This window comes from Cyprinodon variegatus, unplaced genomic scaffold (assembly GCF_000732505.1).
Source record: "Cyprinodon variegatus isolate N-32 unplaced genomic scaffold, C_variegatus-1.0 Scaffold324, whole genome shotgun sequence".
NCBI lineage: Eukaryota > Metazoa > Chordata > Actinopteri > Cyprinodontiformes > Cyprinodontidae > Cyprinodon > Cyprinodon variegatus.
Genome location: NW_015150777.1, coordinates 877,725 through 891,598, shown reverse-complemented (window position 1 = coordinate 891,598; position 13,874 = coordinate 877,725). Strand labels below are relative to the sequence as shown.

At 36.5% G+C, this 13,874-nt stretch overlaps 2 protein-coding genes across 2 annotated transcripts in view; one reads left to right on the top strand and one right to left on the bottom strand.

The window, feature by feature from the left end:
• Nucleotides 1-1,357, top strand: part of LOC107091071 (gastrula zinc finger protein XlCGF8.2DB-like) — a 3,860-nt gene extending 2,503 nt beyond the window's left edge. The window contains exon 2 of the mRNA XM_015384798.1: nt 1,332-1,357. Within this exon, the coding sequence (XP_015240284.1) occupies nt 1,332-1,357 (26 nt within the window). The remainder of the gene's footprint in view (nt 1-1,331) is intronic.
• On the bottom strand, nt 1,252-9,262 carry LOC107091098 (cathepsin D). Its single transcript, XM_015384846.1, has 9 exons — nt 9,098-9,262; nt 7,307-7,463; nt 5,958-6,081; nt 5,752-5,870; nt 5,471-5,670; nt 3,720-3,842; nt 3,268-3,412; nt 2,364-2,462; nt 1,252-2,142 (listed from the first exon to the last, which is right to left on the bottom strand). Exons 1-9 carry the CDS (start codon nt 9,157-9,159, stop codon nt 1,981-1,983), a joined length of 1,191 nt encoding a protein of 396 aa, XP_015240332.1. The 5' UTR covers nt 9,160-9,262; the 3' UTR covers nt 1,252-1,980.
• Between the last annotated feature and the right edge of the window lie 4,612 nt (nt 9,263-13,874).

The following is a 13,874-nucleotide window of genomic DNA, read 5'->3' as shown; positions in this document are numbered from 1 at the left end:
TTTTTTTTTTTTTTTTTTTATTGAACCCTGTAATTTAAATTGTCCTGTCCCTCCTTTCATTGGAAGATTCTATGTTTTTTTTTTTAAGCCTTCCAAAATCATCTATAGGCACACAATACATCTAAGATATTGCTTTTAGGGACTATGGTGTGCTCATTTGTCATGAAATAGTCATTTTCTGTTGCATTTTTCCAACTTGATTGAGACGTTTCCTCCAATGTTTGTTCCACCCATTTTATGGTGTCGCCTTAGAGCTGCGATCAGGCTTTTCTTTAGGAAGGCTCAACAAAATCAAAGATCTCTCAGTGCAAAAAGTATTTTTGCTAGGTGGATGCTAGCTAAAAAGAAACAGTTGCAGTTACTGTGCAGTTTCTCAAAGAGCTACTTTGGCTCAACTTTGAGCAGTAGTAGTGTCTCTCGTCACTACTTGCTGTTCTGAGAAAGTCGGCCAATGGTGTACTGGGAAGGCTTGGCACGGTCATAAGGGATTCATGGAGGGCAAAGGTGATCACTGCTCTATGCAAACAATGATGGCAACTCGTTTTGGAAGACAGGGAGGGGTTCTTTATCAGAGAGCAGAATGAATGGGGCTAGAATGCCAGTGTGTACATGATTTAGATGAAGAAACTGCATTTTACATGTAAAAGCTAAAAAATGATTTTGCATAATGTAGGCCCTTTTATGATAAACAGGCAGGAAAAACCCAGCAGGGAGGTGATTGAACAAAAGTAAAAAAATAAATCCAAAACACTACAAGCTTTAGAGAGGATGGTCTGAGGCTGCTCTTCAGGCTTCTGTTTTATAACAGAGGATACTTTTATTTGGAAACAGGCCAAGTGGAAATAAGCAAAGCCGCAGAGTTATTTCAAGGTTTCAGTGTCTGTCTGTATTCTAGATTTGGTCATGTTGTCACCCATTTGGAAGCCTCACTTTATCTAAAGATGTAAAGTGTTGGAAATAAATATTTACCCCTTTATTGTGTTCTTCCATTTCTACTCCCAAATGCTTCAGATCAAACTAAGTTAGATGTTAATTAATATTAAATAATATAAAAAAATCTATCTAACCCAGCCTGGTCTTTAGCAAAAGAAAAAAAAACAAAAAACACTTCTTAAGAGCAGCAATCAATGGCTTTTGGCATTTTATTTTTAAATTAATGCAAGAATTTGGTCCTACTCTTCTTTCCATAACTAGTTTTAGACTTTGAACTCTGTTTTCCAAGTTGAAAAAAAAAAAAAAAATTAAATGGTATCAAAATCAGAATTTTTATTTTGATTGACCCAGTACAGTTGTGACAAACAGTAGCTTATCCCGTTTTGTCTCGATCAAAGGTTATCTGGGAACGAGAGGCTCTTGACACAGAAACAACGGCCTCCTTACTTTGTGACAAAGACTTATTTTATTCTGATGAATATTTCAATACCTCTACAGTCTGATATTACAGAGTCAGCTTGTTAGTCTGAACGCTTTATGATCAATGGAAATGAACAAAACAGAAAAGTAATCTGGGGCCAATGCTTCTTAATAATTGACTAAAAATAAAAAACAAAGGAATTCAAATGTTTCTACAATTCAAGACCCTGTGAAAGAAATGTTTTAACTACCCTTTAAAAGAAATGGAAAAGATCAACTTTAAACGTTTTTTATTGAGCCCAATCATTTCAAAGAAAAAAAAAAAAAAAAGATCAGTAGTAAAACCGTCCATCACCTAAAACACTCATTAAAAACCACTTAAAACAACTCCCTGATTTAAAACAAAAATATAACTGTTGTGATGTTTTCAAAAAGCATAACCATGCCACAGCTTGTACCCTCTTCTGTTTCAGGCCGTGTCAGGACCAGTTCAGCCTCCTTACATCAGTGCAAGCTTGTTCTAAAGCCTATTGTTAGTTACATGTTGATCACAGAGAGAACGGAAAACAAGCAGGTCGAATCTGGTGCGTTGTGTTCAGCTTGCATTCCGGGTCCAGGATGCATCGTTTACTTGGATTTAGCGAAGCCGACCCGGTTGTTCTGGCGGTCGAACACGGTGTAGTACTGACCGATGAACACGTCTCCCAGAATCCACAGTGGCCCAGCAGGGGGAGGGATGTCCAGACCCATAAAGCCACTTAGACAAATAGTCTTCCCAGCCTGACTGACCTGCAGCACAGACGGTCATCATGGTGTTAAATGTTAATGTCTTACAAGTAACTGACAGCATGAGCTAACAAAAACGAGCTCTTCTCCTGTAAACAGTCCAGCCTCTTCTCAGCTTCAACTAAAACAAAGCTGGACTTGTTCTGCTTTAATGATGCAATATAATGAGTCGTTTTGGCATTTCAAAGGCTTCCACCCTGCTGGATGATTATGCATACACTCACCTTGAGGATGTACTGGTCCCCAGTCAGACTGTAGGTCTGTCCGCCAACATTGAAGGTGATGACAGGGAGTGTCGGGACCTTATCACAGGGCACCATGTACTGAAACACATCAAGACTTCTTTAAAACAAAGTACTCTAAAAATACTCCTCAATAGAGTAAGTTTATTGCTGGTTTCCAAATCAGAAAACTGTAAATAGAAATTTTTTTCCTTGTTAAACAGATTTGTACAAATAAACAAATCATTACACTAACAGAACAATATTGTGATATTTATTTCAGGCTGTTTTTCTTTTTTTTTTTTTTTCCCCCAACGGTAAGCTGACAGGAAAGGGGGTATGAAAGGGGGGGAAGAGACATGCAGCAAAGAACCACAGGTTGGATTAGAACCCAGGTCGGCCGTGTCGAGGCTGTACATGGGTTGTGCACGCTAACCGCAGAAGAAGTTTCAATAAATATGACGTAAAGAGCATCTTTCCATCCAGTGTGATTGAGCTAGAGTTGTTTTACAGACGTTAAAATTAAGTAAGGCATAAAGCTGCAATGGATCTGCAGACGCAGCTACAGTGAGAGGTGATCATTTTAAGAGATGTCTGAAAAAGAGGAATCATTATTCCTCCATGTGCTGATTGAACACTTTTGTGTTTGTATGCAAAGATACATGATTTGTGTTGGTATTGAGACAAAATGTTTAGTACTTCAATTCATATACAAGTCTCAAAATAACTTTAGCAATAGACTCAAATAGGAAATTTCTTTCCACGTGCTCCATCAGTTGTCACCCGACAGAGTATCCGTCTTATTTTGGGCATTTCCATGGTAACCTGACTCATTAACATGTTTGTTTTAGTAAAGTTTTGTTTCCATATCTGAAACCCATTTTGCGGACTAAAGTGTTTTCCTCACCTCTCCCTGGATGAGTGGAAGGGCTCCAATGGCTTTCTGCAGAGATTTGACCTCGCTGGCTGGCCCAGTGATCAGAGACGTCCCGGTATCCACAATGGCCTCGCAGCCACCTTTACACAGACTCAGCTGACTGCCGATGGTCATCCTTGAACACATTAAAACAGAGTTTTAATACATTTAACAAAGTTCGGGTAGGTGTGTTCCTAGAAGTAGAGAAAGTGCTAAACAATTTTTGGAGAAGTTACAAATTGGTATTAAAACCCAAATTACACAGAAACTTCTAACTTTTGAGCACAACTTTCTAATCTTTTGACTAACAAAAGGTCTAACAAAGGACAACCTTTGGGTATTTTGAAGAAACAAGAAAAAACAAATCAGTTTGATAAAACCTGGCAAATGTGACAGCCTCATATTTAAGCTCATGCTTTCTGTGATGAATCATCAATTCTTACCCTTCCATGTGAATCTGCCAGTAGGCCTGCCGGGTGATGTTGACATAGTGGAAATCTCCAGTGTAGTATTTGGGGTCTGTTCCTCCCAGCAGCAGTTCACCACCTGGCTCAGTGTCTGGGTTCCTGATGTAAGAAAATACGCTTTAGTGATGCATGGAAATAAGGATTTCACCAACTTATATTCAATCAGTCCATTTTATGCATTTGTTATTGATAACCCATTAGTACAGAATGCTCCACAGTTTACAACCTACATTTAAACTCTTAAGAGTTGCATTAGTTATAGAATTATTCGCTTAAACATAACCAGAAGAAATCAGACACTACATGAAAATACTGTATTAAAACGTGAAAAATAAATCATATTTTGCTACCTTTCCTTCTCTGGCCAACCACATGAACTGTTCCCACTGGTTATTCCTAATGCTAAAAATCATTCAAAAAGGAACCACTTGGTGGCAGCAGACTCAACAAAAACAGGCCTCCAGGTTACAGTAAGTCTTCTAAAGCTTTTGGGGTTTTAGTAAATCCATCTGTGTGTCTTATTGTTCTCAGAAGGCCACAGCATGAACAAAGATTTGAAATCTTCAAGAACATGACACAGGTTAGTTTAGAAAGCTCACAATAAATCACTATAATTTCATTCAATAATTGTGATATGATTTTTTGACATTTCATTATAATATAATTATGATCAATCATGTTTTTTTTTCCCTTCCCATACACAGCAATGAACAAACAACAACGGTAAAGTAGTGATGGGGGTGCGTGTATCGTTTCAAGAAAGTCACAAGGCCGATACAGAAGCTGTTTCTAACTAACTGACGGACCAAACTGTGTTTATAAACATATCTGTCAATCGGATGCATCTGCACAAATAAAAAATCAGATCTTTTTGGTTCATCATCAAAATCATTGAAAACTATAAAGCAGCCGCAAGACAAAAGAATGGTTTCACTCATTTGGGATCATTTTGTCATCCTGTTCCTCTCAGTTAATACTCAACTTACCTGAGCTAAAGTTAATTTCAAACAGAGTGTGCTTATCGTTTAAAAAAATTTTTTTTAAAAATGCTAGTCCAAAAGTCTCCTCATTCGAGCGTTAATTTAAACATTCATGTTATGATAGATGGTCACATTATTTATTGGCTGCATCTAAAAAAAATATAAAAGATTTTCAATTTAAACATAGAAAGAAAATAATAAAATGTAACCTACAATAACTTCAATTATATTATTGCAATAAGTCATCAAATCATTTCAGTGTAGTCTGTCAAATATTCTGCGTGTAGGGACTTTAAAGGTTCAGAATTCTCTGACAGTATCAACGCAGTAACAGTTTGGCAGTACTGATAATAATGCTTCAACCCATCACTACAACAAAGCAAAAGAGACAGATAGTCAATTATTTATCACTTGCACATATTTGGATTAAGACCAAGGCATCTTGTGTGCAGCATGGGCAAAGGTTGGGGTGCATATTCTACATAACACCACATGTATTAGACCATCCCAAGGTTCCTTAATACTGTAGATGAAAGATGTTTTTTCCTTTAAGCTCAGTTGCCAACCAACTGTTTCTAACTTCTCCACATTTGTTTTGTCAGTAAGTGTTAAATTATCAGTCTGCATCTTTAGAAAGCACTTTTAGCAAGGAAACCATGAGAATCAGTTTGCCAAATTTTGAAAAAGACAGTGACAGCCCATTTATTTTCCATGTTAAATTCCTGCATAGAAGGGCATCCGTCTAACCTGTTCAGGTAGAAGGAGAAGACATTTTGCTCCACTTTCTTCTGGTTCATGATATTATCAAACACTGGAACCACACCGTCCACAGAGATTTTGGGATACGCCATCCCAAGGATCCCATCAAACTTTGCTGCAATGAATGCCACACCAGGCTGCTTGATGGCTTCACCAAACAGTTGATTCTCCACGGTGATGTCTCCAATCTGATAGAAAACAAATATGTCTCATGATTTCATGCAGTAACGATTAGTCTCTGTGATATAATGTGACTTAGAGAAGCTTACAGTGCAAGTATCCTGGCTGAGGTATCCTGACAAACTGCCAGTTCCATACTGGATGGCGAAGGAGGTGCCGTTCTTCACATACGTGCTGGATTTAGCAGAGTTATATTTGTGGTGAAGCACTAAAAGAAACAAATAGCAAAGTTCAAAACAGCCTTTCAGATCCCATCAGGTTTATTACAGTTGAGCGTTTGGGGGGGCAGACTTACAGCAAGCGATGTCTGTGAAGGAGCAGTGAACAGAGGGGACCCACAGGTTGGACGAGCCGGTGTCAAACACTACAGTGAACAGCTGAGGAGGGGTGCCCAAACCAATTTCCCCATAATACTGAGCCTGGGCAGACAAAGGAATAAGGTCCAGTTTAGACTACAAAGGTCATTTAGAATAAAAACTGAGCAAAAGTTCATAATTAAAATCATGCAGCTTAATGTGCAACCTTATAACATTGCTGTGTTTTTTGGGAAAAACTATTCCGACAATACATCAGCTGCTACAGTCTGAACAAAGACTATAAAAAGGAAGCGATGACTCCACAAATTTAGGACCTCAGTCATGTTTCCGTTTCATGTGAGGGAGCGTAGTTTGAACTGTTGCTAAACCCAGTCAGTTTGTCAAGTCATTCTGGCTTCAGTGGTTCCCAAATGCAGAAACAGAAACTGATTTATTGCAAGACTGATTTTTCACTTCCTTCTTAACTCTCAGTGAGCAGCTGGGACAACTCTTTCTGAAAATGGGATTCTTCTCCCTCCATTATGCACAATTCATACTGAGAGATGATAATCAAACAACTTAAAAAGATATGAAAATTATAAAGCTGTAAAACTTTCTCTAATTAGACCAATTGATGCAAATATACAACATCTGCTTTGTTGTGAGTTTGTTAAAAACAAAAATGATGAAAAATCTGTATAGAATATAATCGTTTAGGTAATATTTAAAATGAGATCGAAGTTATTTGCTAAATGAATACATTCAATCATTAATCTAGAGTTTTTCAAAAAAACAAGAATACAAATCATGTAAATATGTAATTTTGTTAAACAAAATTATGAATGAATGTTTAACATAATTATATATTATGTAATAAGCTATTAAATCGTATTATTACTGTTACAATAAATGAAATAAAAGCTTGATTTTCTAAAGGTGAAAACTGAAGGTCTTTAGAAGATTTAAGTGAATAGAGATCAATCAATTTAACAAGTCTGGACTATTGTAGGAACAGGGAGATGTTTAATTCTTCGTTTATAAAAATCTAAATCAATCAATTAAACACAATCCTTGTTCTAGATTCGATGAGGTCAACCATCAAACAAAAGCAGATCATTGAATTTGTTGTGCCATCTCAAAGTAAACGGTTTGTCAGCTGACAGATCAGACCACTTAACATTTTCTCAGAGTTTTACACACTTTATGAAAAGATTACATAATTCTTGAACACAACAGAACCTTTGTTCATCCCTCCCTCAATCAGCTCTTCACTTCTCAGAAGCGTGTTAAGTAAAGCACGTCTGAAGGGTTTCTCAGCTCAGTCAGTGAATTATAAAGTGATGCTTACGTCTAGGTAGTTCTTCAGTGTTTCTGGAGTGGGTATATTACTGGAGGGGAAGCCAAGGTTGTACTTCAGGGAGTGTTTGTCAGCAAGAAGCTCCTCTGCTCTTCTTCCTGAGTCGGTCAGCTCACGTCGAATGGAACGGAACTTCTTTAAAGGAATTCTGAACAGAAGGAAACAAAACAAAGAAAACTTGTAAACACTTCAAGGTTTGTCTGCAACAATTATTTTAAACAAAAGAGCCATGCAAAAATGCATTTAAACAGCAGCTTTAGATCTATTCTGACAGTTTTATTACTCCATCTGATCCATGTCCTCTGACTGCATCTTAACATTTCCTTACTGTGATGAAACCTCAGAATCTACCAAGCAGGAAACAAATGCTGACTGCTTTTTTGTTTTTGATGTGCATTTTAAATGCTAAGAAAAATTCAAGGAATGAACAACTGGAGTAACATCATTCCAAATATCAGACTTGGCCAACATCGCTTGAATATTAAATTCATTAAGATTACACATCTTAAGTGAATCAACATTATTAAAGTTTTGTTCAACATGCTCCATTTTTCTTTCATTCTGACTAACAAACAGGTTAATTTACAGGAGAAAATTTCTTTTCCGTTAGACTGTTAAACAACAACATTGTTTCTTCAAAGGCTTTTCCTGATTAGGTGTGAGACAAACTGCAACATAAGGTCCTTCCTGTGCACCGCTATCAACATCTGCAGCAACTTTTTTTTTTTTACTAAGATTTACTATATCTAGTTAAATTTGGAATTACTAAGGTATTTTTAATTGAGTTGAAAGTTGTCTCTGAACATTCTTTCCTATCAAAGAGCCCCGGATGTTTCGCCAAGAGCCCCGGATGTTGTGCAAAGAGTCCCGGATGTAAGCTGATCTGAGTAAAATGTGCAGTACTGGAATTCACCAGAGATTGGCAGCATGCATAAGCAGAAGTGTTTCCCTCTCATTGCTACCACAATAGCCTAGCTCCGTCCAGGTGGCTAAAATATTTAATTTTCCTCTAATAACTCTGGCGAATAATGCTCAAATGTCACCAAATCCACAGGATCTGTTGTTGATGAAAAGAGGAATAAATACAGTTAAAGACTTGCAGGTAAATTAATTTATCCCCATTTATGGAGGGGGAATGGATTATTTCAGGCAGCTGAAATATCCATTCTATCCTCCTACTCCTGTATTTTTAGGAAATATGTGTGATAGCATGTCATATGCCTAAAATTTCTTTAATCCAGTAATCTTTCATATTTTATATCAGAATGGGATTTACCAGGAAGTCTACACCCTCACCTTCACCCTCGGGGCTAAGCCCCTGACCTCCTAGAATCCTAGATCCGCCCCTGGTCTTAAGACACCATATTACATCCTTTTCCTCAGTAATAACCCTTTTCTGAATTTTTCCTCGTTTTCCGTCGATCAAAGTGCTACGGAATTTGTTAAATGTGTCAAACGTAAGAGAAATTAAGATCGTGTAGCCGTGTTAACATGAGAGCGTGACTGGAGCCCTGTTTATGATGATATAATATATAGAGTTGTTTACAACGATTAGCAGGGCTTGTTCAGACAAGCTGCAGGTCAGGTGATTACAACTGGAGATTTCAACACACAGAATATAACCCCAAACCTTATCCGACTAAAGCTTTAAACATTGTAACCATTAAAGCGACGGAAGGTGGAAGGTATTGCTAACAGATAGCACAGTTAGCAATAACTCGGGGGTTTCGTCGTTAAAAAAACCCCAAAAGAAATAAACAGATTAAATGGTTTCAAACTTACCGAACCAGAGCTTCGTTTGTTAAAGCTAACGTCGCTAACACTAACAACACCAGGCTCCTCATTGTGCCGAAACCAGAACCCGGACCAGTAGAACCTCAATGACTGAGCACCTCAAGCTTGTTGTCGACCAACGACCGACTTTTATCAGCTGATCCGAGACCAGTCACCGTCACGTGCCTCTGGAGCAGCAGGGCTGTGACGTAACAGACGAATCTCTGTAATTTTAATAGCCCGGAAGTAAAAAAAAAAACAACAAAAAATTATTAGAACCTATTAAAAATAAGAGTAACCAGAAAAACAGAATTATACGGAAGCGTATTATCACATCTATTGGTTTAACGTTTATGTTTTAATACCCAAAGCTAAAATACTTTAATGGTTCATTTTAAATGTATATTATAGCTATTTGAATAAATATCAGCTATAACCATTCATAGGTAATAATTCATATTTTTATTTTAAAAGTAACACTTGAAGATAATGTGTGAAAGGATTCTTCAGTCTGACTCATGCTGCTGAATTTGCATACAGATCTAGAAAGTGGTTTGTGGTGAAATTAGAAAAGTATGTGGTCATGTCAGAAGATTTTTCATATATCGGTGCTTATAAACATTAACTGGCACACTATGAGATTACTAAAAACACACCTAGCTGCTCCTCTCTCTATATATATATTTGTATTAGATCAAAATGTTGGATGTATATCTTAGCTATGCTGCTAAACTATATCACTATATGGAGTTGAAGTACTCACTTGAGAGGTAAATTATTATCCAGCAATACAGAGATTGCTTTTTTTTTCTCATACTAAAAGTATTGTGCTGCACTACCGAGGAATGAACAGCGTGTGGCTGCCTTGTCCGACAGATCCCTCTCTCTGTCCTTCATATGTGTGCATTATAACACATTTCATACAGGTTATCTCACCCCTTCTTTCATGTATTTGGCATTTGTCTTATTTAAAGACAAACAATTTTAGAAAGAGGAATATCATCTATATTATTTAGCGAGTAGAATTGGTTTTTGTAGCTGATTTGCAACAAATGTTATTAATTAGTTATTGCAAATGCACTATACATGCCATCTGAAGGTACTTTACAGAGACAATTCAATCAAATCATAAAGACAGATTGGTCAAAAATGTTTCTATCAAGGGTATTACAGCAGAATTCACTTCAATTAATGATAACGTTAATGCAACATCTATCCCCCATCCTCTCCATCCAGTTGTTCCTCCTCAGAGTTCTGCAATATTACTAAAAATGCTGGAAATACATTGGTTTTCAACAATTTGGGATCTATAGGGTTCAACCCCCTTTACTTTGATATCCCTAAATACATTTCTGTACAAGCACCTAATTGTAAATATAGATGCACAGTAGAGAGGTGTGGTCAGAAAATTTAGATTTCTCCTCTTTCATATACCATTTAGTTATCCAATGGAAAATGTTTTTTCTCAGACTTTTTCACCTGCAAGGCCACAAACTTTCTGAGTGAGAAGTGTTTTGCATACAAGGAATACTCATTCCATAACAAGCCAAATTCTTTCTCAAGAATTCTTATTGTTTAACAAAAGTGTGTGTAATTTGTTTTGACTCTGACACAACCTTCACAGCTTTTTTGTCATTATAAATAAGGGAGGCAAACACTGTGCCGTAATGGCTGTATGATGAACTATTCTCTCTTTGCAATGATAAATAAATAAAGTGCTGACTGAGTGAAGTCCATCGGTCTCCGTTTATTTAACTGGGTTAAATAGTTTAATACTTTTATCCCACTACACAGGTCAGGTAGAAAGTTCTGGAGAGGATTAAAGCAAGGTTTGTCTCTAACATAATACCCCAAGCTGAGCCATGTTCCATTAATCACATGAAAATTAAAAGAGAACTGAGCCATTTTAGGCCTACGGAAGTCCACCAAAATGGACAGACTTAGAAAGCAGGGTGTTAATCAGATAAACAGCTAAGAGGCACTGGTAACTCTGGAGGAGCTGTGCAGGAACAAGGCTCAGGTATGTCTGAAGGACCACTATTAGTTTTGTTCTACACAGATCTTTTTTAGAATAGTAACAAGATGAATATGTCACTGGATAGCATATCATGGGGAGCAACTGATCGCTTTAGCCTCCTTGCAAAATGTTGCATGTAAAGCAAAACTCAAATTGCAAATCATTATCGTTATGTTGGACCCAAAAAAATTTGTTTCTTTCACTCTCAGAGTGTTTTTCACGAATTTGGCAAGATGGCGTTTCCTATTATTACATTGACATACATTTTTGCCATTAAATTATCCATATTTTTTTAATGTAACAAAGGTAATAGGGTCTGGTCTTGGATTCCAATAACACTATTGAGTGGAAATTTTGATTTTCAGTAGTATTTCACTGAGTGCCCTATAAAGTGTTAAGGCATGGCACTACTAAAGATGACTTTAATGTATAGAGTCCCAATGGGACAAAAGGTAACAGACTGAAAAGAAAGGGCAAACTGTAAATCGCGACTCATCAAACAGGAGGACAGTGTGACAGTGACTTGCATTTCTTTTGCAACTTTCACATCAACATGAGACCGCAGGATTGCTCAAACGTACAAATCATGTGAACGCAGAGTGCACTCTGTGCAGTAAAATGTGTTGATGCGACAGGTCAGGAAACCCATGAGAACATTAGACAAAGGAGAAGGAACAAGAATCACAAGATAAGGTAACAATTGGAAACCTGACTTATATTTAACAATGTGGAAAAAAAGGACTGGCAGTTTTGAGCTGTTTAGCGGATATTTTAACCATCCAGTCCTTCTGCTGGTAGCCATATAAATAAACTGAAGACAATCTGAGTCACACTGGAGACGCAATGTGTTCAATTTAACAGAAAACCTTTTTCTCACAAACTGCATAGTTTTTTTTATTTGGTTAAACTTTGGGAACAGATTTCCTTAAACATTTGTCATTAATGAGCATACTCATTAAAACATACCCCTTCAGTTGAAGAACAGCCACTGTGCTCCAATTAGGGAGAACATCATTGCTGCAAACCAAAGCAATTTCTAAAAACAGTGTCATATATTATGTGGCTTCTTATTACCTACATGAGCATAAATGTATCTCAAGATAGAAAAAAGCCTGTCTTTGTTCCATATGTCACAAAAGAAAAAAAAAAGTGATTCTTTGTATGGTCTGCCAAATACAATTTGTCACAAGGTAAACATGACCAGAATTTGTCAAATTTCTTTAACAGTTACAGTGATAAAGGTAAATAATTTGCATATAGAGTAACTGTTTTAACTTGAATCTAAATGAAAATTAGATTTTCTTTATAATTGTGCAAATAAGGTACAAATGTAGGTAAAAAAAAAAAGTGTGATAAATGTGAGAAGAGGGCTGTCTCTCTACCTGCCTGCCAGTCTATCTATTTATGTGATAAAAGAAACAGAGTGATAATAAAAAAAACATAAAAAAGCTGGTTTAAAACAACTGTATACAAAAAAACAAAGAAAGACGTTTAATCTTAGGATTACACGTGTCTTCCAAGTGAAAAATATCTCACACGATACCATGAAATTGATTTTAAACTAGTTACAGGACTGTCTGTGGCTTGATAATTTATGGAGGTCACAAACTATTTAAATTTATTCAATGTATTTTAAAGTTCTCCTCATTGACTTTGGTGCATTTATTTACTTTTGGACAACAGCTAATGCAATTATTAAAACAGTAGTATAAACTGTAAAACTTGGTTGGTAACCTGAAAAATCATGCAACTTGCTCAAAATTGATATAGCTTGTTTCTTAAAAGCAAGTTTTTGTGTCAATATAAGTGTCAGTGTCATCAAGATGAAAAGTGCTGACATTGTATATGAAAAGGATAGTCGGATATGCTTGTCATCTTTTCATTATTAAAGTGTACTCTTTAAATATTTCCCAAAGCAAAAAATTCAGATCTTAGTGAACCTACCTGAAAATACTCAATACATCACTAAATACACATGCTAAATGCACAGACATTGGGAAATTACAGTAGAGTTACATTTTACTTTATTAAGTTAAAAGACACAAGAGTATGTACGTTTCAATATTTTTATTGCATATGCCCTGTGTAAATCTATTTTTATGGCATTGTGCAAAAGAGAAATACAACATTATTTCCCACACAAATGAACACCTTTAGGGCAGAGCTGTGTATAGTAAACAATAATGCAATATATAATGGAAATGGACATTCAACATACATCATACTGAAATCATTCATGCACAACCAGATGTTCTTCTCAGTCTGGCCACATAGTTTGATCTACATTATGATGAACATCATCTCTTGCAATGCAGAAAAGAAAGTACAGTAGAGTAGCTTCTCAAGTGATGAATCCACCTTCTGCAGGACTCTGCTGTGATGTCATCACATACTGCATACTGCAATGGTGCTGCATCCATAGCAGCACCATTTGGGTAGGTGGATGCTGGTCATATGCTTTCCACCTCCAGAAAAAATGGACAGGCAAAATGAGCCTGAGGACTCATTTTGACAAGATTAGCATTTTTTATGTAATGACTCAAGCAATACAATGAGGAGTATTAGTTTCATTATTTAATTACTACTCAGGATACAGAAGTGCACATGCAGTAATTCTGACTGAAAGTTGTATGAAAGCAAATGATGAATGTCCACAAGCATTTGCAATGTGTTGAAAGGAATGATAATCTTATGTGCAGAAATGACTAAATCAGGTGGAAGCTGAAGTAACTGCTGTAAAAATGTTTATAGTGATGTGTGAAAAGTGAC